The 25,781-nt window shown below is 46.1% G+C and overlaps 2 protein-coding genes across 4 annotated transcripts; both read left to right on the forward strand.

Annotated features, from left to right (window-relative positions):
• The first annotated feature begins 52 nt into the window (after positions 1-52).
• Positions 53-13,528, forward strand: NIPAL3 (NIPA like domain containing 3). Its single transcript, XM_069035960.1, has 12 exons — positions 53-96; positions 862-1,233; positions 2,895-2,963; positions 3,051-3,222; positions 3,313-3,372; positions 3,944-4,089; positions 4,716-4,812; positions 5,859-5,994; positions 6,584-6,672; positions 7,941-8,004; positions 8,944-9,038; positions 9,514-13,528. Exons 2-12 carry the CDS (start codon positions 1,135-1,137, stop codon positions 9,711-9,713), a joined length of 1,227 nt encoding a protein of 408 aa, XP_068892061.1. The 5' UTR covers positions 53-96; positions 862-1,134; the 3' UTR covers positions 9,714-13,528.
• Positions 13,529-15,777: 2,249 nt separating this feature from the next.
• On the forward strand, positions 15,778-24,205 carry RCAN3 (RCAN family member 3). Of its 3 annotated transcripts, none has more exons than XM_069035981.1 (5): positions 15,778-15,897; positions 18,246-18,488; positions 20,553-20,726; positions 21,218-21,389; positions 22,183-24,205. In XM_069035981.1, exons 2-5 carry the CDS (start codon positions 18,294-18,296, stop codon positions 22,389-22,391), a joined length of 750 nt encoding a protein of 249 aa, XP_068892082.1. In that variant the 5' UTR covers positions 15,778-15,897; positions 18,246-18,293; the 3' UTR covers positions 22,392-24,205. The 3 variants fall into 3 exon arrangements, with proteins under 3 accessions (XP_068892082.1, XP_068892080.1, XP_068892081.1); XM_069035979.1 differs by having other exon boundaries at positions 15,778-15,892; XM_069035980.1 differs by lacking the exon at positions 15,778-15,897 and adding an exon at positions 15,940-16,670.
• The last annotated feature ends 1,576 nt before the right edge of the window (positions 24,206-25,781 follow it).

Genomic DNA, 25,781 nt, shown 5'->3' on the forward strand with positions numbered 1-25,781 from the left:
GGGGCCGGAGTTGGGGCCGGGGCCGAGCGTGGGGCAGCGGCGGGGCCGGGCAGCGGCGGGGCCGGGCAGCGGCGGGGCCGGGCAGCGGCGGGGCCGGTGAGTGGCGGCAGCGCTCCCGGGGGAGCAGGGGACGGACAGGTGCACCGGAGGGTTTTGTGGGAATAGCGCAGGTCCCGGCCCGGGGGTGTGTGGGTGCTCTGCGCTGCCCGGGCCGCGTTTGCTCCCGATGGGAGGGGGATTTGCTGCCCCATCCCCTCACAAATGGGTGGTTTTGCCCTTTCGTGGCTGTTGTGCCCCCACGCTGGGACAACCCGGCAGTTCAGGGATGATGCTGCTGCTCCCCGAGCTCTCTGCGGGTGCAGGGAGCTCGTGTGGAGCTTTCCAGACACCTCCAGTGAGTTTGGCTCCGAGGAATTCGGGCTCTGAGGAATCCAGCCTCCAGACTGCTGGCAGGGATTCCCCTGGCTTGAGCTCTGCTTGCAGGGAGAGCAGCGCTGTCATCCCCGGCACGTGGGGATGGGGTGACTCACGGAGCGCTGGTCCTGAGCAGACTGGAGGTTCCGGGAGGAGGGAAATGAAAAGCAGAGCTTGGAGGGCTTGAGAGCCTTTGTGATGCTGTTAAATGCCAGCTGAGTGTGTCACCCCTGCGGCCCAGCCAGTTCGCAGGAGCTTGTAAAGCAAAGTCTGTGTGAGTTTCTGTCCAAGGCTTTCTAAGAAGACATTTAAAATCTGCTTTCTTGTTTTCTGTGCAGCTGTGAGTTTGATTCCAGGGGCGTTTCTGTGGCCTATCCTTCACTGCAGGTTTTGGATCACTGTTTTATTTGATCTAATTCTTTGGGTTTTCTTTCTTTTTTCCCTTAGATTCACCCTGAAGGAATATAAGCTTGCCACTTCACTGACTGGCTGGAAATAGTGGCTCATCCACCCTCCTTCCTGCCTGTGGTGCCCACCCTGAGACAGGGCAGGGGAAAGGAAGCAGCAGAACTTGTTTGTGCTTCCCTGAACTTATCCAAGGGAACAGGATGGATGGCAAGGAGCGCTACCAGAAGTTGGTTCCAGCAGGGTCCAAGTCTCTTCTTTAAAGAGAAATTCCAGCATCGAGGAGGCTGAAAAGCAAAAAAAAACCACCCCAAAATGGAAGGAGGCAACAGCCCCAGCCTGCAGCTTCAGCAGCTCCCGTTGGCCACAGCAGCAGTTTCTGTGCAGCCACACACAGACTCCTTCTCTTACAAGGTCAGCTTTCCACCCCAGTGTGGAACTTTCCATCCCCAGAAGGCCCTGATGATTGGAATAAGCTGATCATGGTGCTGGTTTGGGGTTATTTTCTGCAGAAAGGGCTCTGTCTTTGTATTCAGCCATTCCTGGAGGGCCTGGGGTGTCATATCCTGTGTACAGTGAGAGAAAGAGAGAAATTCTGTGTCTGCAGAGCAGAGGAACTGGAGGGAGGAGTGGCAGTGGCAAGGTGTGGATGTGTGAAGGTGTTCAGGTGCAGTAATTCTGAGAGGTGCCTTTTCAGCCTAAGCCATGCAGCAGTAACAGAGCAGAGGTTCTGGTTTGCTCTGTGCATTCAGGTGTTTGAATTCCAGCAGGGTCAGCCCGCACCAGAGCCTGCAGCTGGGGTGGGACATGGGGCTGTAATTCCTCCTTGTTCTGCAGCTGGGAACAGATAAATTCTGTTTGAATCCCTGATTCTGAAGGTGCTCAGAAAATCTCAGCAAGAAGGGCTTTTTTTCTTTTTTTCAGTGGAAAAAGTCATTTGCGACCACAGTCCTGGGCCCTTGTGGACCCAAGTGCTGTTGACTTGAGGCTGTCACAGCCCAGAAAACTCTGCACTGTGGTGACACAGTGACATCTTCCTGCCACCTCCTCTGTCCTGGGATCCTCTCTCAGGTGGTTTTGAGTGAAGCTGTTTGGGCAAATCCTATTTTTGTGCATTCTGATAAAGAGGTGTTTGTTCTGCTGCTAAGACTTTGAAAGTTCTTCTGTGTATGAGAAAATCAAGATTAGTACATTTATTGAGATAAATAAATATCACTCTGAGCGTGAGCTGGGTTATCCCAAATCAGTCCAGGTAAGGACTGGACTGAAGGAACAGTGCTAATGACATGTAATGAGATTTAGACAGTTTTGGAAGCACACAAATGTTCAGTGGCCTGGCTTAGCCTCAGGCTCTTCACTCTTCTGTATCTCCTTTGTGACTCAGCCTGCTTGACATTCTTTTTTTTTTAATTTCAAATTCCATCTATAGAGCGTGAGAATTGTTGCTGAGCTGGGAATGCCAGTGCAGAAGAGGTTGGGAGCTGGCTGGGAGCTGTCAGCAGTCTCCTGTGACCTTGGGAATAACTGGTTTATATAAAAAGCAGCCTAAAATCTGTGATAATTGTGCTGCCTCGTCAGATGGGCTGAAGTAGTGACTGAACCAGCAGCTGTCACAAGTGGAGAAGAGCAAAGTAGTTGGGAAGCAGAGGTTCCTGATCCATTTTGTGTTGAATTCCAGGGCAATAAAATCCTCATAAAGGAGTTTTTCAAAGGGAAGAGTGAGTGATGGTGTGGGGTTTTTTAGCCTTATCTTCCTCCTCTCTGAGAAACTGCAAAGTAACTGAAGTCTCTTGGAGAAAGTGGCTGTTGGGGCTTATCTTCCACCTGAGTTCACAGGTCTGGAGCACAGCCACAGCACTTATCTGAATTGCCTCAGTTTGGTAGGAAGGGAGGAAGATAAACAGGGTTTACTGACAGCTGGGTGTTGGACCAGATGACCTTTAAAGGTCCCTTCCAACCCAAACTATCCCATGATTCAGGAACAGTTTTAGAAGCCTGCTCTCCTCCAGAGTGTGCAAACCCCTCTGAATTCCTTGGCTAAATTTAATCATTGTGTGTTCCCTTTGTTTTTGCAGGAGAACTTGATTGGGGCATTACTGGCTATTTTTGGGCATCTTGTCAGCAGCATTGCACTCAACCTCCAGGTGAGTGTCCTGAAGCAAATACTCATCCTGCACTGAAATAAACAATCCAACATGACAAAGCTGCTTTATTTCTGTTTTCTTGCCTAGAAATACAGCCACATCAGGCTGGCAGGCTCCAAAGACCCCCGGGCCTACTTCAAGACCAAGACCTGGTGGAGTGGATTGTTCCTGCTGGTGCTGGGAGAACTGGGAGTGTTTTCCTCCTACGCCTTTGCTCCTCTCTCACTGATTGTGCCCCTCAGTGCAGTGTCTGTTGTGGGTAAGGAGGAGAGAATCTGAGTGTGTTCCAGTGGGAGATTCCTGACTCCATAATTCACTGTTTCTCTCTCCTTTTCTTTTTTTTTCATAGCTAGTGCAATCATAGGAATTATATTTATTAAAGAAAAATGGAAGCCCAAGGAATTTTTGAGTAAGTTTCACAGTTTCTTTCATTTCTCCTGTGTTTACAATTCAACACTCATAGCAGGGCCTCTCAGGAATTATAATTACAGGCATGGCAAGGTCTCATTAGCACCTCTTGGAAGAAATGTGTCATCTCATCCACTGTTTATTACAAATGGGTACTTTTTTCCTGGCTTGTGCCAAATCCCCTGAACCTCACAGAATTTAGAATCAGGCTGAAGCTGCAGCCCTGATTCTGCAGTAGCACAGGGAAATGAGCTGAATTCCATAAACGTGGAGGTGTTTGCAGAGGTGGGAAAAGGGCTGTGGGCAGTGCCAGGCAGGATCAGCCCCAGACGCAGATCCTGTAGCTTTATTTACTTAGCAGATGCCACCTGGTACCAACTTTGTCTGAGCTTCCACACCCCCACTGCCCCTGGTGGCTGCAATATTTTGGAAGTGGGGCAGGAAGAGCACCCAAGAGTCCCCCAGAGGAACATCCACGACATCACTGGTGGTCCTGTGGGATTCATGCATTAATGCCATGCTCCCCACTGCCTCACTAACCCTGTCCTCTCCTGTTCCTGGGCCTGCCCAAGGGCGCTACGTGCTGTCCTTCGTAGGCTGTGGCCTGGCAATTGTTGGCACTTATCTGCTGGTGACATTTGGACCCAACAGCCACGAGAAGATGACAGCAGAAAACATCACCAGGCATTTAGTGAGCTGGCCATTCCTGCTGTACATGGTGAGGGGGCCAGGGAGGGTGGGGTGGTTTTCTCCTGGGGGAACTTCTATTTCCAGCATTATTTTTCCTTCTGGTTGCTACCGATGTTCCTTGTGTTCACTCATGAACCTGTGCCAGCTTTTCCAGGTGTCAGACACATGCACAGCTCCTTTTCTTTATCTGAATTCTGTAGGACTAAATATCTTTAACTGAAAATTGACTGTGCCTCAATCTGGGCTTTTGCCATGCTGACTTTCTCTGGAGCCACGAATCTCTTACAGAAAATCCCCTGAAATTTGTGTTTTAATGAAGACAATCTTGGCCATTTTTCCAGGGATCACTTGTGGAACCCCACTGCAGAAAGCAGACTGAGATCTCTGCTGTGAATGTTCAGGCAGGACCATTTGATCTGCTGCTTTACCAGAAATCCAACACCAAAAGTGCCCCATATTTCCTGTTCTGCAACAAGCTGCTGAATATCTCCTCTAACTGGAATCTAAGATGATGCTGAATTTGGTCTATAATTGTGTGGGATCCCTGTTTTCCTTTGATTTCCCCTATTCTAATGTTTGATTGGCTCAGAACCTCATTTACTGCCAACCCTATGTGCTCTGCATCTCTAACATTCTCATTTCTCTTTTTTGTAGCTTGTGGAGATCATTGTTTTCTGTCTGCTCCTGTATTTTTACAAGGAGAGAAATGCAAACTACATTGTCATTATTCTTCTGCTGGTGGCTTTGCTGGGTAAGTTGATGTGGACTTGTAAGATCTTTAAACACTAAATGGAGGCATCTATGGCATGCAGGGGATTATATTGATTTAATTAATGCCATGAAATGCACTAATTTCCTCCAGAAATGTTCCTGAAGCTGATGTTTAGGATCTCTGGAAAACAATTAAGGCTTGTTCTCCATCAGACAAATAATCTGCCAAGCACAGAAAGTGCAGGTTATTTATTAGTGTTCTTAATTTTAATCTGGGCACACAGAGGGTGGCATTCAGTGGGCAAGGAGGGCTGAGCCAGTGGGTGAAAGAGAGGATTTGACCTACAAGAGTAATTTGGCTCTGGGGAGATTTGCCATGTGATTAAAGAAATGAGGAATCCTCTGCCACTCCAGCTTGTCCCTGTTAAACTGAGTCCCAGATGGTTCTGATATCCCACAGTCAGATCCTGCAGTGACTCTGGGTTGACACATTTAATAACTATTTTTAATCTAGAAACTGTAATCAATTAAACTTTTAAAAGGATGAGTAACACAAGTCTGCCGTGCTGAAATCTGTGTCACAGCCCTCAGTTTTTGCTGTTTAAGCACCTTCAGTTCCTGCAGTGTCTTTTCTTTTACTCTTTTTTGTTTTTTTGAGATATTTGGGGCTGGGTTTCAGTGGTGCCTCAGAGGCTCCATGAATTACAAAGCAACTGCCCTAATTCTGAATGGCTCAACTTTCAAGAAAGAGAAAGGAAAGCTCTTCCTGATTCTTGTTCTGGAGACTTCCTTGGCTTTTTTAACCAAACCGAATGGAAATCTCTATCCTCCCATCATGTGATTGCACAACACTCCTTAAACACTTAGAAAACCAGTAAATGCTCCCAGTTCTGTAGACATTGATAGAGAAGGCTTCAATGATCCCTTGGAGGTTGCTGTGGTGGGTTTGTTGGGAATAAAACAGGCAGAACTGGTGGAAAACAGGCAGTTTGCATCCCTGGCAGGAGGAGGGTCCGGTTTTTGTGGGTGTTGGGGTTGTTTGCAGCCTCCTGCAGGTGCCCAAGCTGAGTGTGGTGACCCCCCCAGGTTCCATGACTGTGGTGACAGTGAAGGCCGTGGCTGGGATGATCCTGGTGTCCATCCAGGGAACCCTGCAGCTGGACTCACCCATCTTCTACATCATGTTGGTGTGCATGATTGCCACAGCCATCTACCAGGCCACGTAAGAACTCCTCTCTTTGTCTGGAATTGTGTGGGGTTTGGGTCAGGAACTGTTTGTTACCATGACAAAAATACCTATTAAAATTTAGGAGAATTATCCATTATTTCCTGTGACCTGTCCCAGGAGCCTGGGTGGTCTTTGCTTTTCCACTAAGTGACACTGCCAAGTGGTTTTAATCCCATCATTCCAGTATTTGCCAAACAATTTTAGGACTGAAATGGTGGCAAATCAAATGCAGTCTCTGTGCACTGGCTAAAATCAAAGTGTTGTTGATAATGTGTCTATTTTTAGGGTTTTTTTCCCTTTGTACTTGGCAATATCATAAAAAGCTGGTAGCAGCAGGGATAAAAGGCTTCTCAAAATATGAGGGACACTCTGGCCCTGAGGTTGGGGCAGTAATTTCAGTGCCTGCAGTGAGTGCAGCCATAAACCCTCTTCTGTCCTTTTTATTCATTCCAAGACTTGGCTGCTGCTGCTGTTCAGTGAGCAAAAGAATGAATTTCGTTAAATTTATGCATCACTTTTGAAAGGTGTTTCCAAAAAAAGGATCCTTCCCAATCAGCCCCTGTTGCCTGTGATTGTGTTGCAGGTTTTTAGCTCAAGCCTCCCAGCTCTATGACTCAGCTCAGATCTCCAGCATTGGCTACATCCTGTCCACCACAGCAGCAATCTCAGCAGGTAACTGCACAAACCTTTCTAAAAAATGGGCAAGAGATTTTGGAAAATAATCCTCCTGAAGAAGGTGAATACTCAGCAATACGATGACTTCAGTTTTCTTGTCATCTGCTGTCTGCACTGGCTTTGTTTGGGTTGTTCTTTTTTTTCCTTTCTAAAAATGTGAATTGTCCCATTAGACTGTGTTAAAATTTTCTGTTCAGTGCTGTCATTTTGTTTGAAGTGCAGGGGAATTTATGTTTGAGACTGTTTCTCATTCCATGTGTGTTTTTAGATGTTCAGGTAAAATGTTTCCTTATTGAACTTACCTAGATTTTGTTCAAATGTGTGACCAATTTGCTTCCTCTGCTCAGATGTGTTGGGATCTCTTCCTGACAATCTTCTTGTTGCATTTAGAGTGAGCAGCTCCCAGCTTTACAGGCTCTTTTCTTTCTGGATTTCTCTCATTTCAGCCCTTGCCCACGTGGAAAAGCTTTGTCTGCAGGAACAAAAAGGAGCATTTTCAAGCCCTGGGGCTCAGACCTGAGGAACAGCCTTTGAGAGGTTTTGTTCTCCTCAGACACAGGAGCAAAACTGGGGAAAACAAACACAAAAAACTCCAAACCCAACACTCAAGAAATGCATCTGCCTGGCAGTGCTGTGTAAATAGCAATGCCCTGCCAGCTATAGAGGGCAATAAATAAATACATAAATTACACAGAGCCTTTCAGTGCTCCTCTTCAGTGTCATCAATCTGGCCTGCTCCTTAATTGGTATTTATTTCCTGTCGTTTCCCAAGCCACAGGCTGCTCTCAGATTCAGCAACTTATTTATTTTATTTTTATTTTTATCTTTATTTATTTTTTACCTTATTTTCTTTACATTAAAAATGTAAGGAGCAGGAGGCAGAATGTGTGTCCTGCTGCCACCCAGCACACCAAGGACACTTCTCTTAGAGGTCTGAACTGTTTGTTATTGTTTAGGGTCAAGAGTTTGTATCTCTTTGTAGTTAAATCCAATTTGTTTCATTGTTCCAAAATAGTCCCTCTTGTTTATGCTGCACAGGTTCACTTGCATCTCTATTAGTGACACCAGCAGAACTATTTTGGTCATGAAACTCAAAAAGATTTGTCAATAATTTGTGTTAAAATAGAAATCAGGACACCTATTTTAAGATCATGAAATAAACAAAGGTGCTGCCTATAAAAATAGGAATCCTGGCTGATGTGGGTTCTGGAGGGATGTGTTGAAGGTGGAATTGGGAAGATGTAATGAATTATTTCCTTTTCAAGGAGCAACTTTTTACCTGGACTTCATGGGTGAAGATGTTCTCCACATTTGTATGTTTGCACTGGGGTAAGTGCTCCAGGTTTCCTTGACAGAAAACTGTTGCTTCATGTGACTCAAATTTTAAAAATACAAATCTGTTTTAAAAATATCTCTCTGTTGGAGGGACAAACTGTCTTGGAGAAAAGAACAGGCTGAGAGCACTTTGTCAGAGCAGAGAGTGGCCCTTAGAGCTCAGTGTTGTGTCTGGAAAAAATGATGTAACCCTCAGTAATGCACAATTTCACAACAATTAATCACTAAATCCTGGAGATCAGCTCGGGTGTTGAGCATATGGCTTGGTTTTCAAGATGCCTGCTCATGAATCTGGAAGAGTTGTAAACTAACCCAAAGAAACCCTCTCTGGGGAACCTTATTTCAGATTTTGCACTTTCCCTGAACTGTGTCTGACTTCTGGAGTTTTTAGAGCATGGAGAAGGCACAATGCAGATCTGATCAGTAGAACATTTCCTGTGTAACTCAGTGTTTTGGTGTAATTAACTCTCCATAATCAGGGGAAATTCTCAAATGCCTTTTAGATAAGTACAGAAAAAAAAACCCCAAACAATTGTGAGATCATTGTTCTGAACTGCACCTTGCTCTGTAAAAATCCAGGTCTGGGGTTGTTGGGGTGTTTACAGGGAGCCTTTCAAAGGTCAGGCTGCTAAATCCTGGAATTCCATCAAAGGAAAACCAAATGTTGATATGCTTCCTTTCCCCTGCAGTTAGTCAAGGTTAATTAATTAATTAACATGCAAACTTTTCCCTGTGTTTTGATTGAGAAAAGGTGAAGTTGTGCTGGTTGCTGGGGGTGTTCCAGTGCTGGTCCAGGGGGCTCAGCTGAGACAGTGCCCTGGAGTTCTGACTTGGCAGTGCTTGAACTCCAGCTCTGGATTGTGTGTGGAGCAACACGGAATGTTCTGTGCTGTCCCTTGCCAGGGATCTCAGTGATGTTGTCTCCTCCCACAGGTGCCTCATAGCGTTCCTGGGAGTCTTCCTGATCACCAGGAATAGGAAGAAGCCTGTCCCCTTTGAGCCCTACATCTCAATGGATGCCATGCCAGGTAACAGTAAAAATCCAGGGCTTCATCACTCTGTTAAAGGCTTGGGCTGCCCAGGGAGGGCTCAGGCTTTGGCTCTGTTCAGAACTGGGTGGATCAGGCAGTTGTTAGCTGGGAATATGAACTGATTTGAGCATATGCTCAGGATTGGGCTTGGTCCAGCAGGGAGAACTGATTTTGAGGGATGGCTGAGAAGTTCCAAAAGGTAGAGGAGCAGAAATTTCCTTTGGGAAGCACAGCTAAGGTCTCTGGTGAGCTGTATAAAAGATGTGCAGCACTGGATGGATAACTGAGAGCCATCCCTCGTTCACTTGAAGCTTATTTCTCAATCAGCTGCTCCGGTGCTGAGCACAAACCCATCCCATCTTTGATTTAACACATGAGGAGCTGATGAGCCTCAGAGATTCCTCATTTCCTGCCTGAACAGAGAGCAGGAAAAATGCACTTTTGTCCCTAATCTGTGCCTCTGCCCTTGCAGGCATGCAGAACATGCATGACAAAGGGATTGCGGTGCAGCCTGACCTCAAAGCCTCTTTCTCCTACGGTGCCCTGGAGAACAACGACAGCATGCCAGAAATCTACACTCCAGCCACGCTGCCCATCGTGCAGGAGCAGCACGGATCCAAAGGAGTCTCTGCCCCTCCCTACAGGGTGCTGGAGCACAGCAAGAAGGAGTGAGTGACCTTCAAGGACTGATTTGATTTGCCAGGAGTTTGACCTTTATTTATTTACCTGTTCAAATAGAAGCAAGCGTAAAGCCGACCTTGATAAGAGTTCCAAGACCTTGATAAGAGTTCCAAGCTCGTCTGGAGCTGAACTTTCCCGGCTGATTGTTAAAACAAACAACTCTTTCTAGTTGGGAAGTTGAAAGCACCCATCTCGGCAGGAAGCAGATCCCAGTTCTGCTTGGAATTCTGCTGGCTGGGAGTGTGGAATGGTGAATGCAGCACCATGGAAGTGATAAGAGAGGAGATGCTGTGGAAGGGAAGTGACTGTGCAGTTTTCAGCCCTGCTGGGAGTGGTTTTATCTCCAGACAAGTTTTCAGGAGCTGCTCACAGAGAGGAGGGCAGGATTTAATCTTTCATTTACAGGGAGTGTGACAGATTTTCCAGGAAGGCTCTAAATCCTGGTGTGACCACGGAGCTCCCCTAACACAGCAATAAATGGAATTGTTTAGGAGCACCAACACTGGAACTTGCTGTGTGGTTAGAGCAGCAGAACTGGTGAGAGTGAACACTTCATCCCTTCAAACCACAAATTTTGGGCACTTCTGTACAACTGTTCTGGTGTTGAACATAAGCACAGAGGATGGGGGTTGTTTTTAGAGCACCACTGGATTATATGGCTTAGAACAAAGATTATTTTCCAGTTTTCTGATTTCATAGCAGGAGCTTCAAGTTGGATTAAATGGTGCAGAGGGAGCACTGTAAAGGATGAGGACATGGAGAAATGACAATGATGTGCCTGTATCTGGTGGGGAATTGATGTAATTTTGGACAAAATCCTAATTCTTTATCACGTTTATTTATTTTCTTTCTGACTGAGGCAGGATTCCCAACTTTAGTGGTCCCAAATACTGAGAGGTGTTGACGTTCCTTAATTCAAAAGCTCAGTTTAGGTGATGTAAGCTGGGGTGCTCTCTTTTTTTTTTTTTCTTTTAAAAAAATGAAAAAAAACCCCTTGTCTACTATTGTGGATGACCTAAGGAGAGAAGTTGCACAGCCCAGCACTCACTGAAGCCTGTGAGGATAATGCAGCTTTGTGTACTTTGATATTTATCATTCCAGCTTCCAGGAGATGGCCAGGAGCTGATATGGAGGGAGAATGGGGAGCTGTCAAGTGAGGAGGACAAAGTACAACGTTTACTGGTAGATGCAAGTTATCCTGGCACTTAGGTAGCACCACCTGCTCTAAAATTGGGGTTTTTTGCTGTGACACTGAATTTTAAGTCCACTCAGTGTGGCTTGGGCTGTCTGCACAGTGGAGTCTCCAGGACCTTGGAACTTTATTTGAAATGAATAGTGCTCATGTTCTGTGTATTTTTAAGTGATTCCTCTAACACCAGGGGGTTTGGGATTATCTTAGATTTGGAACAGAGTCTTTCTGCTTTATTTATTTTTATTTGTTCAGCTGACTCACGGCCAGTTTCTGTTCCCACTGCCAGAAATTCCCAACAACTCCCCTGACTTGTACATGATTATTCCAGGTTCTTGCTTTGTAAATGACAACAGAACTGTTCCTTTGCATGTATTTGCTTTGCCAGCTCTGCAGACTGATTCAATCTGGGCATACTTTGGATTGCTTTGGCATTTTCGTGCACCTTAGAAAAATAACCTTCCCCCTTGCACAGGGGAGGTGCCCTGGGGCTGTAACCAGGTTTCTTCACCAGCTGGACACAATTCAGATCTTATCAGTGGCATCCCCTGCACTGGAGCTTAGGAAACCTCAAATAACAGCTTTTCTTTCATCCTCAATACTTTATTTGTGATTAAGCAAGACAAGGATGTTAATGGGCTCATGCTGCCAGAGCATTCATCGTGCTGGGGTGCAGTGACACTGACTTACTGCCTTTGGATCTGGTCATCGATTGTTGGTGAATTTATGGACAGCTTTTGTTCATTAACAATGCAAAATGAAGCAGTGCAGGGAGGCTGAATGGGAAGGGGACAGGAATGCTGCCTTTCCTTATCTCTTGCATTTAATCAACCTGTTCTGACCTATTGGTTCTGCAGCCACAGAACACAGAGTCTGAAAACAAGCTGTGCTGACCCACACACTTGTTCCGTGGCAACAGTCTTTGTGGTTAATTATGTGCTATAAAATAATTCATCAGAAGGGCCTAAATGTTAGGATGCTAACATCCAGATCAGGATGGCCCTGTGTGTAACAGTGCAGTTGTCCCAGTTCTCACAGGATTTAAAGCCAGCAGGTGACTGGAGCACAGACTTTGCAGCCATAAATGCCTGGTTTGGGTTTTCCTCCTCAGCACAGGCCCTGACATCCTGAAAGATGGACACAGCCAGGGGACAGAGCTGCTCTGATGTGGCTGTGCTTCCCTTGCAGGCTGCTCTCTGGCCTGGTTCAGGGGTGTTTGTGCTGTAAACTCCCCAATTCTCCTGAGCCTGATTCCTGACCTTCCTCCCTGCACAGAGCCCTCAGCCCTTCTCTGAGTGGAACTGCCCCCAGCCATGAGCTGAGCTTTTGTGGTATTGTGTGGGTTTGGCCCTTTCTTCTCAAAGATTGTAAAGGCAAGTCTTGCTCCAAAGCTTTACATAACCATGTTTTATTTACACAGTCTCTGTGTGCTCAAATAATTCTACTTAATAATGACTGCTCCCTTTACCTGCAGCGACAGGGAAATCTCCCTTTGTTTGCTGCTGGAAACTTCCTGCCAAAGGCCTCCACTGCAGGTGGTGTCTGTTTCTACAGCACATAAATCACAATATTTTTGATTACTGTGCCACAGCAGTGGAGCCTGGGGTGTTGCTTGGGCCGTGGGCCTCAGCTCCATGGCTGATGTAGAGGGACTGCACCTCACTCCTGTTTGCTGCTGCTGTTCAATGCTGGAATCTTAAAATGGGGTTGGGGTTTTTTTGTTTTTTATTTTATGCACTTCCCTCTTTCTTGCTTTTTCTCCCAGTCTTCCAAAAAAATGTTATTTTCTGCTCTTCAGCCTAAGAAAAGGCATGAGCAGGGCCCAGAGAAACCCAGTATCTTATTTAAACTTGGCTGTGGGACTTCTGTGCTCTTTCTGGCTCTTTCAGGAGTGAATTAAACTCCTCACCTCCCTTCTAGTCCAGAGAAGATGAAACAGGAAGAGTTTTGCACCCTCACACTGAACTTTTTACAGAATATTTTTCAGTCTGAGGTGACCACGGCCATGTCTGGAATTGCAGCAAATATTTACAGCTGAGCAGCACAGGAAGGTTTGAAGGAGAGGAGCCCTGTGCCATCTTCCAGGGTGAAAAATGATTTAACTGTTGTACAGCACACTCTGATCTGTGAACGTCAACACTGCAGGGCCCTGCACGTGGCACAGCACCCCCAGATTCCAGATGGGAAGGGTTTCTCAGCACCAGGAGCTGTCCCAGCACTTTGATGAAGGAGCAGCTCCTTGGCTTTATCCCTGGCTCCTTTACCCACTGTGAGCTGACATCTCTTGCCTCCACCTTGTGTGGCTTCTCAATGCACCAGAGCACTTAAAACATTCTCAGTGTGTATTTTATGTGTAACTTTGTGGAGCACAGCTCCTGTGTTGGCTGAATGTATACAATGATCTGCCTACGACGTTCTCCTGTTCACCTTAAAATGTGTAAATAAATCAGGCTTTACACTCTTGCACTATAAAGGACAACTGCTTCATTTTTCACAGGCAATGTTGCATGTCTGTTTAATTCTATTTGTCTTTCAGGTGAGACAAATGAAACCAAACTTTGAATAAAAGATTGTGGTAAAATGAAACTTGGAATAAAAGACTGTGGTAAGACCTATAGACTTCTGGCTTGCTCCATACTCCTGCTAGAGTTTTGATTGACCAAAAATGTCTTGAGAGAAGTTAAGACAGCATTTAGGTGACTAAAATGTGTATTGAAAGAACTGTCTGTTTGTTTTTAACAGGATACTTGTAAATGAAATGCAGACTCTTACAGCATTACTAATGCTCCCAGTTTCACAGAAGTCTCCACATACTTGAGGCCAACTGTAGGAATTGTGCAATTTACTTTTAAAACCTTGTTTTACAGGGCTTTAAAAAAAATATGTAGCATTTAATATTTTGGAGAAGAGCTTGAAATCATGATCTGGGGGGGGGAACACAAACCCAAAATCATTGTATATTTGGTGGTCTGACTCACGATGGTTTTTTACTGACATTGAGCTTCTCTGAGCCATCCAAGCCCTGTGGTAACAGCTGGGAACGCTCTGCTGGAGGAGGTGTCACCCCTCAGCTACAGGGCACCATGTCTGGGATACAGGACTGCAGTAAGAGATACAGAAGAGTGGCAATTTAGCTTAATCGACTGCTTGCCAACCTAATTAACACTCACCAGGTGGGTTTTCAGTCCAGGGGGGAGTAGCAGAGGATAACCCTCAAGATACTTTTAATTAAATTTATCTCTTGGGGTCCCAAACCACAAAGGGAGAGAAGAAAAACAACCCAAGGGCAGCCTCAGAGCTGCACTTCACTGAATCCCTGGGTAATGCTGGCAGGAGCAGCTTCCCTAATCCCCAGGATTTCTGATAAATGTGGTAGTATTTTGTTAACATCCACCATTCAAAGATTAGTGTGTTGTATTACAAGTGTTTTAAGTGCTGATAAAAAGATGTGCTATTGATGTCTGGAGTGTTACAGGAGTGCCACAACAGAGGTGTTACTACAAGAGACAGAGCATTTAAAATGCCACTGAAGTGGACACAAATGTTGGGAGTTTGTGGTATTAAGAGAGAATGGATTGCTGGCCAGGGAGAAAAATGTGGTATTGAATCAATAAAGCAGGAGATTGCAGCAAGGGAAGGCTAAGGATGGAGAGTAACCCATTCCCACCTGAATTTGCACTGCATCTAAATTGCAGAATCCCTTTATCTGGACAGGGGAGACTGCTCTTACCTTCCTAAAGTGAGAGCTGCTGGGCTGTTTTCTTATGAGGGAAAGGGCTGCACTGTAGACAAATCACCTGGTAGAGAAGCCCAGCTCAGCATCTCTTTCAGCCTGTTTCTGAAATTTAAAAGAAAATACTTCAGCCACGGAAATTTCACTACTTGTAGCACAAACCCACGCTGTCTTCTTTCTAAGTGAGGACAAAGCTGTGGAACTCATTATTTCAATAGTTTTGTGTGGGGTTTTTGTGAGAAACCAAAGTAAGAATGTTGGTTTGTGCTTTCTTTAGAGATAAATGTGCACAGGCACTGATATACCACCCAGCTCAGATGATGGCTGTCTGAAACCATCTCATGGCTGGATTAAGCTGTGATTTGCTCCGAGGAGGACACAAACTGTCACTGTTCCCATCTGGCAGCTGTCCAAGGCTGGTGGCAGAGCCATCCCAATTAATGCCAGTGGAGGAATCACGGAATCCCAGAACGGTTTGGGGGGAAGGGACCTTAAAGCTCATCCCATTCCATGGGCAGGGATCCACTGTGCCAGGCTGCTCCAAGCCCCAATGTCCAGCCTGGCCTTGGACACTGCCAGGGATCCTGGGGCAGCCACAGCTGCTCTGGGCAGCTCCTTCCTCCACACCACCAGATGCTGCTCCGAGGGCGATTTGCAGGATTTTTACATCAATTCTCATCGCTCTGAGCTCAGGGATCCTGGAGAGCCCCTCCACGGGACCCAGCGGGCGGCGGGCGCCCGTCGCTTCTCCAGGGATGGATCCGTGCCGTACAAACACCGCCCAAGGTGTGTCCCTAGAGCGCTTTTGGGATGCCTGAAACCCCGTGAGGGAGGCGGCGGGACCGGGGCCGGGGCCGGGGCCGGGGCCGGGGCCGGGGCCGCGCGGCCCCTCAGGGGAGCCGACCCGCGCACCCGCCCGCCGGGGCCCCTCAGCGGGGCCGGGGCATGCGCAGAGCCCCCGCCTCCCTCCCGCCTTTCTTCCCTCCCTCCCGCCTTTCTTCCCTCCCTCAGCCTCATTCCTTCCCCCTCCGTCCCTCCCTCTCTCCATCCGGGTCACCGGCCCCCCTCACACACCCCCTCAGCTCCCGGAGGAGGCACGGGCGGGGGGGGGGGTGGGACGCGCGCGCAGGCGCGTTCCCGCCGCCGCCCCGCCCCGGGATCCGCGGGCGCTGCGCGCTCCCGCTGCCTCTCACGGCCACCCGCGGGCAGTGCGCGCCCCCGCCGCCGCTCACGCAGAGCCGTCCGCAGGTGAGGTGAGACGCGGCCGCACCGGAGCCGCCCCCGGGCCGGGCCGGGCCGCGGGTGCGGGCGGGGAAGTTGTTTTCTTTCTCCTTCAGGGCGGAGATGGAGGGTTGGGGGGTTTACATTTCAGAATGTTCGCAGTCAGCGCTCCGGCCCCCGCCCGGGTTTGTCCCGCCGGGCACTGACTGCGGGCGGGGGTGACTCGGGGCAGCTCCGGGATCCAGCCCGAGGGTTTGGAACCGTGGAGTGGTTTGGATGGGAAGGGACCTTAAAGCTCATCCCATTCCCCGCCCTGCCACGGGCAGGGACACCTTCCACTGTCCCAGTGGCCTTGGGCACTGCCAGGGATCCGGGGGCAGCCGCAGCTGCTCAGGGCACCCTGTGCCAGGGCCTGCCCACCCTCACAGAAAGGATCTTTTCCTGTGAGCTCCCTATCAGAGCAGATTTAACCATTCCTGTGGAAATTGCCACGCCGTTTCCAGTCCTGACGTTCCTGAAGCGATGGGATGTGACTGTGAATGAGCTGCTGGTCCAGAGGATGTCAAGGAAAACTCCCCGGTGCTGTCTGTGCCCGTGAAGAACGACAACTCCCCATGGCAGAAGCTGCTTTGCTTTAATTTCAGATGGTTTTTAGCCTTCTATGAAGTTGGGGATTTTGTTTATAAGTGATTCCCTGTCAGCTGCTATTGGAATGATGAGCAGGTGTTAACGCTCAGAAGAAAGGACTTAGTGAAAGGTCTGATCCCAGTGGCTTTAGTTCTTGGGATCCTTTACATCGTGCTGGGTAAGGCTGTTTAATCTGAAACCTAAGAGGGAGCAAGTGATCCAGTAGTTTGCTAACAAGTATTGCAATGAAATGGCTTATAATTGAGTTTATTGCTGTTAATACTATGGTAAGAATAAGCACTCTGTGCTGAGCTGTCACACCTGGGTTTGGTTTGGCTGCTCTGACTTTGTTTTGCAGTGTGAGGCTCAGCCTCAGCTTGACCAAATTTCAAGTTGCTCTGTGTTCCTCACTGCATGTTTGATTCACCGTTCACTGAAGTATTTGAGTTTACTTTCCAAACTCTGCCAGTGTTGCTCTCTCCTTGTTTGAGGTCTCCCCGTTCTTTGGTCTGCCAGAAAAGCAGGTGTTGGGAGCATGTTAGTGGGTTGGGTGGTTTGATCCCTCAGGAATGTGGGATCAAAACCAGGACAAGGCTGGAATGTTGCTCTCAGTCCACCACAGCTTGGCTGGATGTGGGTGTCTGTCCTAGTGCTGTTTAGATGAGTCCAGATCTCCTCAGAGCCAGATGGTGCCTTTTGTTTTTACCATTTTGGCGCATTTTTGTTCCTTTTCCCTCCTTGCATGAATCAGCAAGCACAAGAAATGAGGTTTCCACCAGCTCCCTGTTGTCTAAAATTTCCATCCTTCCTGCCATGCTGGGCAGCAGAATTTAGATCCCCAGGTGTGTGCACGGGTTTGAGATGGTTTGGCTGAAGGTCTGACTGGGGCAGTTGCTGTTCATTAACCCAGTTAATCCCCCCTCATTAGGCAAATATTCAAATGAGGTCATTGCCAATGAAACACAATGTATTTGCTTACCTTTTTTAGTGTTGTGTCACAATTATCACTTTTTCCAAATCCAGATCTGGTGCAGTTACATGTTTTTCTCTCACTTGCACTACATCCCACAGCAGTGTGATAACCTCAAGAGTTTTGCAGGGAGGGGTGGCAGAAGGTGCACTCCAGTAAAATCTTTTTTATTGTATAAAAAGTACTCTCCCTGATGTTTTTTATTTAGTCTCTTGCTGCTTTGCTTTTTTTTTTTTTCTTCTTTGATGTGTTTACTCCTCCTCTCTGTAGATACTCTTACGTATGGAAAAGCCATAGGAAAAGGAGATTTCCTTACATCAGGAGATTTTAGATTTTGGTTGGCTCAGAGAGGCTTTGGAGAGATGATTTAACTTTGTCCATGTGCTCCCATTGATGAAATAAAGTTATTTTTTCAGATACCAGAGGACTGCTCTGATTACTTGGGAAATTGTTTTAATTATTAAATAAGAAATTGTTGCTCACTGTAAAGCGTGTCATGGAGAAAAGCTTGTAGAACAATGCTGTCATTTTTGTGATTCATGTCAGAGTAAAGGGAGGAGAAATTCCAGTTTCTTGATGGGGAGACTTTATCTTCCTTTTGATGGAACAGCAGAGTCCTCCCTCCATCCACAGCAGGGGGATGTGGTGCTACTGATTTGTGGGAGCCAGAACAAATTTCATCTTGATTCCTGATCTTTTTTGTGAAATTATTTGCCTTTAACAGTGGGAGCAGGAAGATGGGCTATCCTCACAGTTTGTTTCTGGGTTTTCTTTGGCTGGCAGGGCCCTGTTGGAAGCTGGCACCTGAGCAGGAGCTGCTGGGGGGGAAGGATGCTCAGGGATTCCATGAAGTCCTGGAGCGACAGCCAGTCAGACCTGTACAGCAGCGACCAGGAGGAGGAGGAGCAGATGATTTTTGGAGAAAATGAAGATGATTTGGAAGAGATGATGGATTTAAGTGACTTGCCTACCTCACTCTTTGCTTGCAGTGTTCACGAGGCTGTGTTCGAGGTACAGGAGGAGAAGGTAAGGGGGGAAAGAGCGTGAGGTGTTCCCAGTGTGGATGCAGCTATTGGACATTTTTGTCTGGATTTTCAGTGTGTTAATGCACATTGAGGGAAAAACCCAACCCAGAGTATTTTCCTGATAGCTGAGAGCAGTTACCAAGAGGCAGATAACACCACACTTCTCTGGCCTTAGAAATTAATAGATAATAATGCTGTTCCCATGGAAAGCTCTTCTGATTATTATTTTTTTTTCTCTTTATCCAAACATCATGGCACAACATCCAAGGGCAGATTTAAATAAAATCTAATTTTTAAAAATTATTAATTTAAAATTTATTAATTAAATTATTAAATTGATAAAATCAACTTTATCTTGGGGCCAGGTAGGGACATTTACCTGCTTTTGTTTTGTGCTTCAAAAGTGGTTATTGAGGGAGTTTATGTACTTTTTCTGAGAAGAAACTGAGTCTCTTCTTTGTGATGTTTCTTAATGTTTTGTAAATGTTTTATTTCAAGCAAGGATCCTGCTAAAAGAGCAAGGTAAATTTGCAGGATGTGTGTTCTGACATGAACACATTGAAAGTGGCTCATGAAGACCTTGTAATAAAGTAAATTTTCTCTGGCTTGTTAGCATTTCATCCAGTCAAATCTTAACTCCTTTTGCTTCCAAGAGCATCAGGAATAACGAGTTCCATTACATGAAAGAATTCCCACACTGTCCTTGCATCCCAGGTGTGTCGAGGGAGATGCAGCAGCTTTTTGGCTTTAACTCATTAAAGAATTTGGCCTTTCACATTGCAGCTGAAAGTGTTTTATCCAGTTTAGTTCAATGTGAGAAATCCAGACAGGGTAAAAGTACATCTTGTTTCATTCTCAGATATTCCCCTTTGTGAGGGGACTGGCAGGACTGGAACATCCTCACCCTTCTCAGCTGCAGGGTTGAGCCACTCAGTTGCAATTCTGTGTTTGTCAGGTACAAAATTCACCCTTTGTGCAGCAGGAAGAGGTTTTGTGATTTAATAAAGACCCTGATGTTGTTGATGGGTTGGAGAGAATGCTGCAGGAAAACATTACTTTTGTTAAAGCAAACATGGGCATCATCTGAAGAGTTTCTTCAGTGCTGTTTAAACTGAACCTGTCATTGTTTTTATAATGAGGGAAGGCATCCCCAGGATTTTTGGGAGAGATCTGTTGGAGTCAGACAAATTAACTGTGTTCACTGGAAAGAGTTTTTAATAGAAGATTCCTTTTCTGCCTATTTGCTGATCTAGATCTCTAATTAAACAAAATATTACCAGAATTTAGTAAATGAAACTGCAAAGAGATTTCTTGCAGACTCCTCATCCAGTGATTTAAATCTGACTTTTTACAGTGGATGAAAATCTACACCAGGAGATTTCCTACTGCATTTACACATGGGGAAAAAAAAATCTGTAAATGAGGTCTCTTGTGGATCAGAGAGCTGGTAAATTAATTGAATTTCATAATTGAAGATTATTAATTGGATTTCATAACCATGACATTGATTTTCATGACAATGCAGTTACCAATCTTTAAAGAACTTGAGGATAAGATTCCATGTTCAATAAACCATGGATTTTTTTCAATTTTTTGTTTTTGTGAGTGTTTACTTTGGAAGAGACAAAAATCTTGTATTAATACTCTTACTCATGCTGAGAATTTTGACATTTTCCTTACACAGTTAGTACTTTGGTTTATCTAATACAAAAATTACCTGGTTTGCAGAGTGTTTTTGGAGATCATCGATGAAAATTGTGTGCAAGTACCAGTATTTTTGGAGACCTGCACCTCTGAGCAGCTCTCACTAGGTGGCACTTTGTGTATTCTGAGTTTTTTGGGCTCATTCACATCCGTTTGCTCCTGGAATTCAGATTTAACCGGTGAGACAAAGCTGTGCTGCCCTGAGCGTGGATTTACAAGTAGGGAGGGAGGTGTGGAACGTGCAGGTTGAGGCGATTCAGAAAATGGATGGGATTTGGGAGAGGAGAGTGAAAGGAAAATGACTTTTCACCGAGTGAGAATGTTCATTCTGCATCTGGAGAATGCCTGTGCTTCTCCCCAGGAAAGGTTTGAAGCACTTTTCACAGTCTATGATGAGCAGGTGACGTTCCAGCTGTTCAAAAGCTTCAGGAGGGTGAGGATAAACTTCAGCAACCCCGAGGCAGCAGCACGAGCACGGATAGAGCTGCACGAGACGGAGTTCAGCGGGAAGAAGCTGAAGCTTTACTTTGCCCAGGTACAGTGGAGCACAGAGATCTTGTACCTCTGTCCCTGGTAACTTTATCTCTCTTTTGCCCGTGAGCTTCATTTGGGATAAACACCTGAAATCACCTCAACCTCGTTGTTCTACACTGAGCTGTGTCAAAATTCTAGGGTAAAGTTCTGCTTTTCAGCTTGAGCTGAGATTGGTTGGGACAGTCTCTGTGCAGTGACCAAAGCACCTTCCCCCAGACACACAGAGGGGCTGAAACAAAATAAGTGGGTCCCAAATTCTCTTTGTAAGAGGTGCTTTGTTCCTGTTGGGTTGGCACAGGTCCCACAGCAGCCCCTGCCCAGGCTGAGCTCTGAGCTGCAGTAGTTCCATGACATGTACCAAGAGCTGAACTCGGTTTGTTTTTAAAGCTAGGCTGAATTAAGTGCAGAGAATGGATGTGCATTAGTGGGGAAATAAACTAAATAAAGAGGGAATTAATATTTGTCATCTCTGTCTCCTGGCTTTGCCTGCAGGTGCAGGTATCCAGTGAAATAGGGGACAAGTCTTACCTCCTTCCTCCACAACCTGTGAAACAGTTCCTGATTTCTCCCCCTGCCTCTCCCCCAGTGGGGTGGAAACAGAGTGAAGATGCAACTCCTCTGATCAATTATGACCTGCTCTGTGCTGTCTCCAAGCTGGGGCCAGGTAGGGACATTTACCTGCTTTTGTTTGGTACTTGCCTTCAAAAGTGGCTATGGAGGGAGTTTATCTACTTGTCTTTCTCTGTGAGAAGAAACTGAGTCTCTTCTTTGTGGTGTTTCTTACTTGAATGAAATGATCCATCCATCACTTTTTTTTCCTGGATTAGTTCATTGGTTGAAAGTGTAGCACAGAACTGGACTGTGAGGGAGGCTCCATCACACCCACATACTGAATTTTGTCAGAGCCTCAGGATTAAGGAACAAACAAGTCAGAGGAATGAGAAGTTCAGTCTCTTGCAGATGAGCAGCTCCAGCTATTAAGGATGTCTGGATGCCAATATGGACATTTTGTGTTTAATCATCAACTTCTTTCTAAGCCTTCCTGGGAAACGTGGTGTTTACTTTCTGTGAAAAGCAGGAAATGGGGAGGCTTGATGTGCTTAAATGCTTTTGTAGCTTTTAATTTACAAATGTCACGGGAATGTACGGCACAAATGATGTCACTTAGAAATGTGTTTGCTGCTTGTGTTCTGATGTCTTCCTGGGAGTTTTTTACATCTCTGCCTTCCTCTAAGTGTCAGTTAAAAGATTGATTGTATTCAAAGTGCAATGTAACTGCTACAGGGACTGTTTTAAGGCATTTCAGAGGTTTGGTGAAGAGTGGAGGTTGAGCACATCAAAGATGGGATGGGAATTAATGATTATTTGGTTGTGTTGTTGAAGTTATTAAGGGGTTTTTGAGGTAAATGCTTTTCCCTGGGGGTGTTTTTAACGTGACTCTTCCTGGCTGCTCTCAGGGGAGAAGTACGAGCTGCACGCAGGGACAGACTCCACCCCCAGCGTGGTTGTGCACGTGTGTGAGAGTGAGACGGAGGAGGAGGAGGAGGTCAAGAACCCCAAACAGAAGATCCTGCAGACGAGGCGCCCAGACCCACCCCCCACCATCCTGAGTGACTCCAAAGCCTTCGAGTGTGCCCTGGAGGTGGGGGGCACAATGCCCTGTTAGAGCTGAGCTGCTCCAGGTGGTACCAACACCAGGCACCCGATGAGTCCATGTGTTGCTGTCTGTGCTGCTGCTATAGGTCACAACAGATCTGACTTGTTGTCTCTCATGTTCAAGATTTTGGATGCCAATGCTCTGAAAAGCACTTTAATTTTAGGGACTAGTCCCCCCTGAGTGTAGCAAATCCACCTGACTTGAAATAGTGACAATTAGGGAGTCTGGCTGTGTTGCAGTTTTTTAAGATGTCGCCCTTTCCTCTCTGTTGTACAGTGTGATGTTCCAAGTGCTGAAATAATCTCTTCCTGTCACAAGTGGGTTCCAGCAAGTTCCTTGTACAGCAGTTAAAAGCTGATCTGTCCAACAGCTTCCAGTTTATCTAGTGTTAAACACAAGTGAAATGCACTCCTTCTGCTCGAATTCCTTGCCAGCTGAGGTGAAGGTTAACCTTTGCTTTTCTCAGAAACGCCAAGTGTGTGTTTGTAGTTTGACATGAGGCACAAATACATGGAGAAGCTGAATTCAGGGGCTTTGGTGACTACAGGGAGGAGAACACCAGAGGAAGAACCTCAGAGTCTGTCACCAACACTGCTGCTCTGGTGTCTGTGGTGGTGCAGACACCTAATTAGGAGTTAATTACAGTAGTAGAGTGAAATATGGATCCGGCTGTCGAGTGTGTTGTGTCTGATCCTCTCTGACGATCTGGGGATGTTTATTCCTCTGGCCTCCACATCTGAATAAATCCAGTGACTCTTAGGTCCTGGCAGGAGCTAAAACACCCAAGGGTTAATTGTAAACTTCTCCAGTCTGTTTTGTATTTTCAAAGACAATCAGTTGCCTGGCTTAGCCAGTTTTTATGCAGTTTCAGCCCTTGTTTGCTGTTTTTCGTGAAGACTTTTTCTGTGTGGCCTCCTGTGTGTCTGACAGAGCATCTGCTGCTTCTGAGACCAGGATGCATCTTTTAGATTACAGATCTTTGATTTTGTGATCTTGTGTTAAGTGTTTTAGTAGGAGGAAAATATGCCTTGGTATAACAACACCTGCTCCTGTGCTTTTATGCTATTTTATAGCCAAACTTTTTTAGTCTAGACAGATTCTTCTTTTTTTCTATTTAAAAAGATACAATGATTTGTGAACAAACCAGGCTGCTGATGTTCCTGTGTAGAAATCATTCCAAAATTCAGATTTTTCAGGTTCATTTCAGTGTGTTTCAGTTGTACATGACGGGCTTCTTGAACTTCCAGAAGCGTTTTCACTTGACTGACAGCAGGGGGAAAAGGAATGGGCAGGGATGTGGAGGTTTTCAACTCGGTGTTGTGCCAGCTCAGGATCCCTCCTGCCACCAGCTTCAAAGTGGGATCCTGCAGGCAGGTCCTTGCTCCAGAGGCAGGAATAGGAACTGGACCGAGTAAAAAGGTAGGGAAATGGGGTTTGTCCATCTTGCCTCCACAGGTGGGGTATTTATGTATCTCTTCAGGTATTGAAATGACTCCAAGTCCAGCTTCACTGTCTCACTGTTCCATGGAATTAAAGGTAAAAAACCCAGCAAAAACCTGTGTTATCCAGCAGGCTTTGGATTTTTGAAATTCCAGAAGTCCAGTTTGGATTCTTTGTTGTGTTTCTATTTTTTAAATTATTTCATTTCTACCCCAGTGTAGAAGTTGCTGTAAGTAGGAGTAAGTGGAAAACCTTCAGAAACAGTTTTATAAGGAGAATCAAGTGTGATGTTGTGGATGTGTAAATGTGTAAAATGTGGAACAACATTCCAGCACTTTCCATTGTATAAAGACACTTCAAATAAAACAATGCAGTGCCATTCACACTTGGAATTTTAACTCTGTTCCATGCTGGACCAAGGTGGATATGTGAGATTTTTAATGGTGGTGTCTGCTTGAATGCTCCTGGTGGCAAATGGGACAGGAGACTCTATGTGCCTCGGAGCTGGGGGGTGGCAGGGACCCACAGGAGGGATTTGGGAGCTTGGATCCTTACAGGGACCACTCTGGGTGGGAAGGACAGAGGCTCCAAAGCTTTAATGAAGCCATTGATCAGTATCAGAAGTGATTCTGCTCCACTCCAGGGTGACAGCCTGCCTTGGACAATGAAGGTCAAGTTTGCTTCATTCCCTCCACGCCATGATTCAGTAACCCCCATCAGAACCTGTTTCTCCTAATCACTGACCTGCTGTTAAGGGCTATTTTTAGCAGCAAGCTTGCACAGAGGCACCAACTCAGCCCTTTCTGAGCTTGCACTTTGTAAAAATAAATACCCCAAATTCCTTTAAAATGTTCTCCTTGAGAAGCAGCTGAAACTTGTGGTGTTTCTTTGTGTTCTGGAGCTATGGGAGTACTTTGGGTTTGTTTTATAATCGCTGAGAACCTGTGATTGCAGCTCATCATTCTGAACTGCTTCCCCTGGAAAGACCCTGTGCATAAAATCCCAATTGCTTCATGTATTCCCTGAAAGGTTTAATTTCCATTTTTGCCTGGGTTTGGATCAGGGATATTTTTTAGCCCAGAACAGAACGTTGGTCTGTGAATCTTACTGGGTTTTGTTTATTTGCACCACTCTCAGTGTAAAACTTGCTAGGAGAGATTGCTGGTGTGGATAGAGACCCCAGCCAAGCCTCATCCCCTTGGAGAAAACAGAGCAAGATAAAAGACTTCTCCTGTAGGTATTGACCCTGAGATGAGAGTGAGTGTGACATGTGGCTGTCCCTGCCATCACTCACAGCTCCAGGGAGGTGTCACAAGGTCTGATTGTCTCTGCAAAACAAGAGCAGAGCTTAGGAAGTAGAAAACACAGTGTTTTAGGTGTTACCTAACGTGTTAAAATCCTGCTCTGAACCAGGTCTCTGCACTGTAACACTTTGGCATGTTCAGGCATGTAGAGGGAATGTTTGATTCCCCTGGTGAAGGGAACATATTCCAGCCACCAGCAGTACCGGGGTGAGGCAGTGGGAAAGACATTCTGGCAGTCTGGTTTGATCTTACATAAAACATAAAAATAACCAATTCAGTGTCCTCTGTGGCTCTGTGTTGGGATCACAGGCACAGGAGCAGGGATTGGGAGAGCAGCCAGGCTGAGCTGTGCCCTCCTGCTGGGACAGGTCACCTCAGCTCCCTTCATCCCTCCCAGGGATGTCTGGTAATGATTTCTGAGCCTGTGGGTGTGTGGAGATCACCGAGGGCCTGATTTCACAATACAGTTCCAAACTCAGTAATAATTTCTAGTTGGTCTTGATATCTGCTGTGATATCTGTTCTTTGTTCTCACTGAGACACTCCAGGCTCTGCTCTGCCCTGCCAGGTGCAGGCAAGCTGCAGATTAACCAGCAGAGCTCTGAGCTGAGCTGGTGTTCCAGGAGGAGTCAAAACCTGCTCCATGATAAATTCAG

This window comes from Aphelocoma coerulescens, chromosome 23 (assembly GCF_041296385.1).
Source record: "Aphelocoma coerulescens isolate FSJ_1873_10779 chromosome 23, UR_Acoe_1.0, whole genome shotgun sequence".
NCBI classification, from domain to species: domain Eukaryota; kingdom Metazoa; phylum Chordata; class Aves; order Passeriformes; family Corvidae; genus Aphelocoma; species Aphelocoma coerulescens.

Bases quoted from the DNA above. Each gene is read 5' to 3' on its own strand.
- NIPAL3 (XM_069035960.1), top strand. From the start codon at position 1,135: ATGGAAGGAGGCAACAGCCCCAGCCTGCAGCTTCAGCAGCTCCCGTTG. The intron at 6,673-7,940 runs GTAACTGCACAA...TTCCTTTTCAAG, and splicing joins CACAGCAGCAATCTCAGCAG to GAGCAACTTTTTACCTGGAC. The intron at 8,005-8,943 runs GTAAGTGCTCCA...CTCCTCCCACAG, and splicing joins ATTTGTATGTTTGCACTGGG to GTGCCTCATAGCGTTCCTGG.
- RCAN3 (XM_069035981.1), top strand. From the start codon at position 18,294: ATGCTCAGGGATTCCATGAAGTCCTGGAGCGACAGCCAGTCAGACCTG. The intron at 20,727-21,217 runs GTACAGTGGAGC...CTTTGCCTGCAG, and splicing joins TGAAGCTTTACTTTGCCCAG to GTGCAGGTATCCAGTGAAAT. The intron at 21,390-22,182 runs GTAGGGACATTT...GGCTGCTCTCAG, and splicing joins TGTCTCCAAGCTGGGGCCAG to GGGAGAAGTACGAGCTGCAC.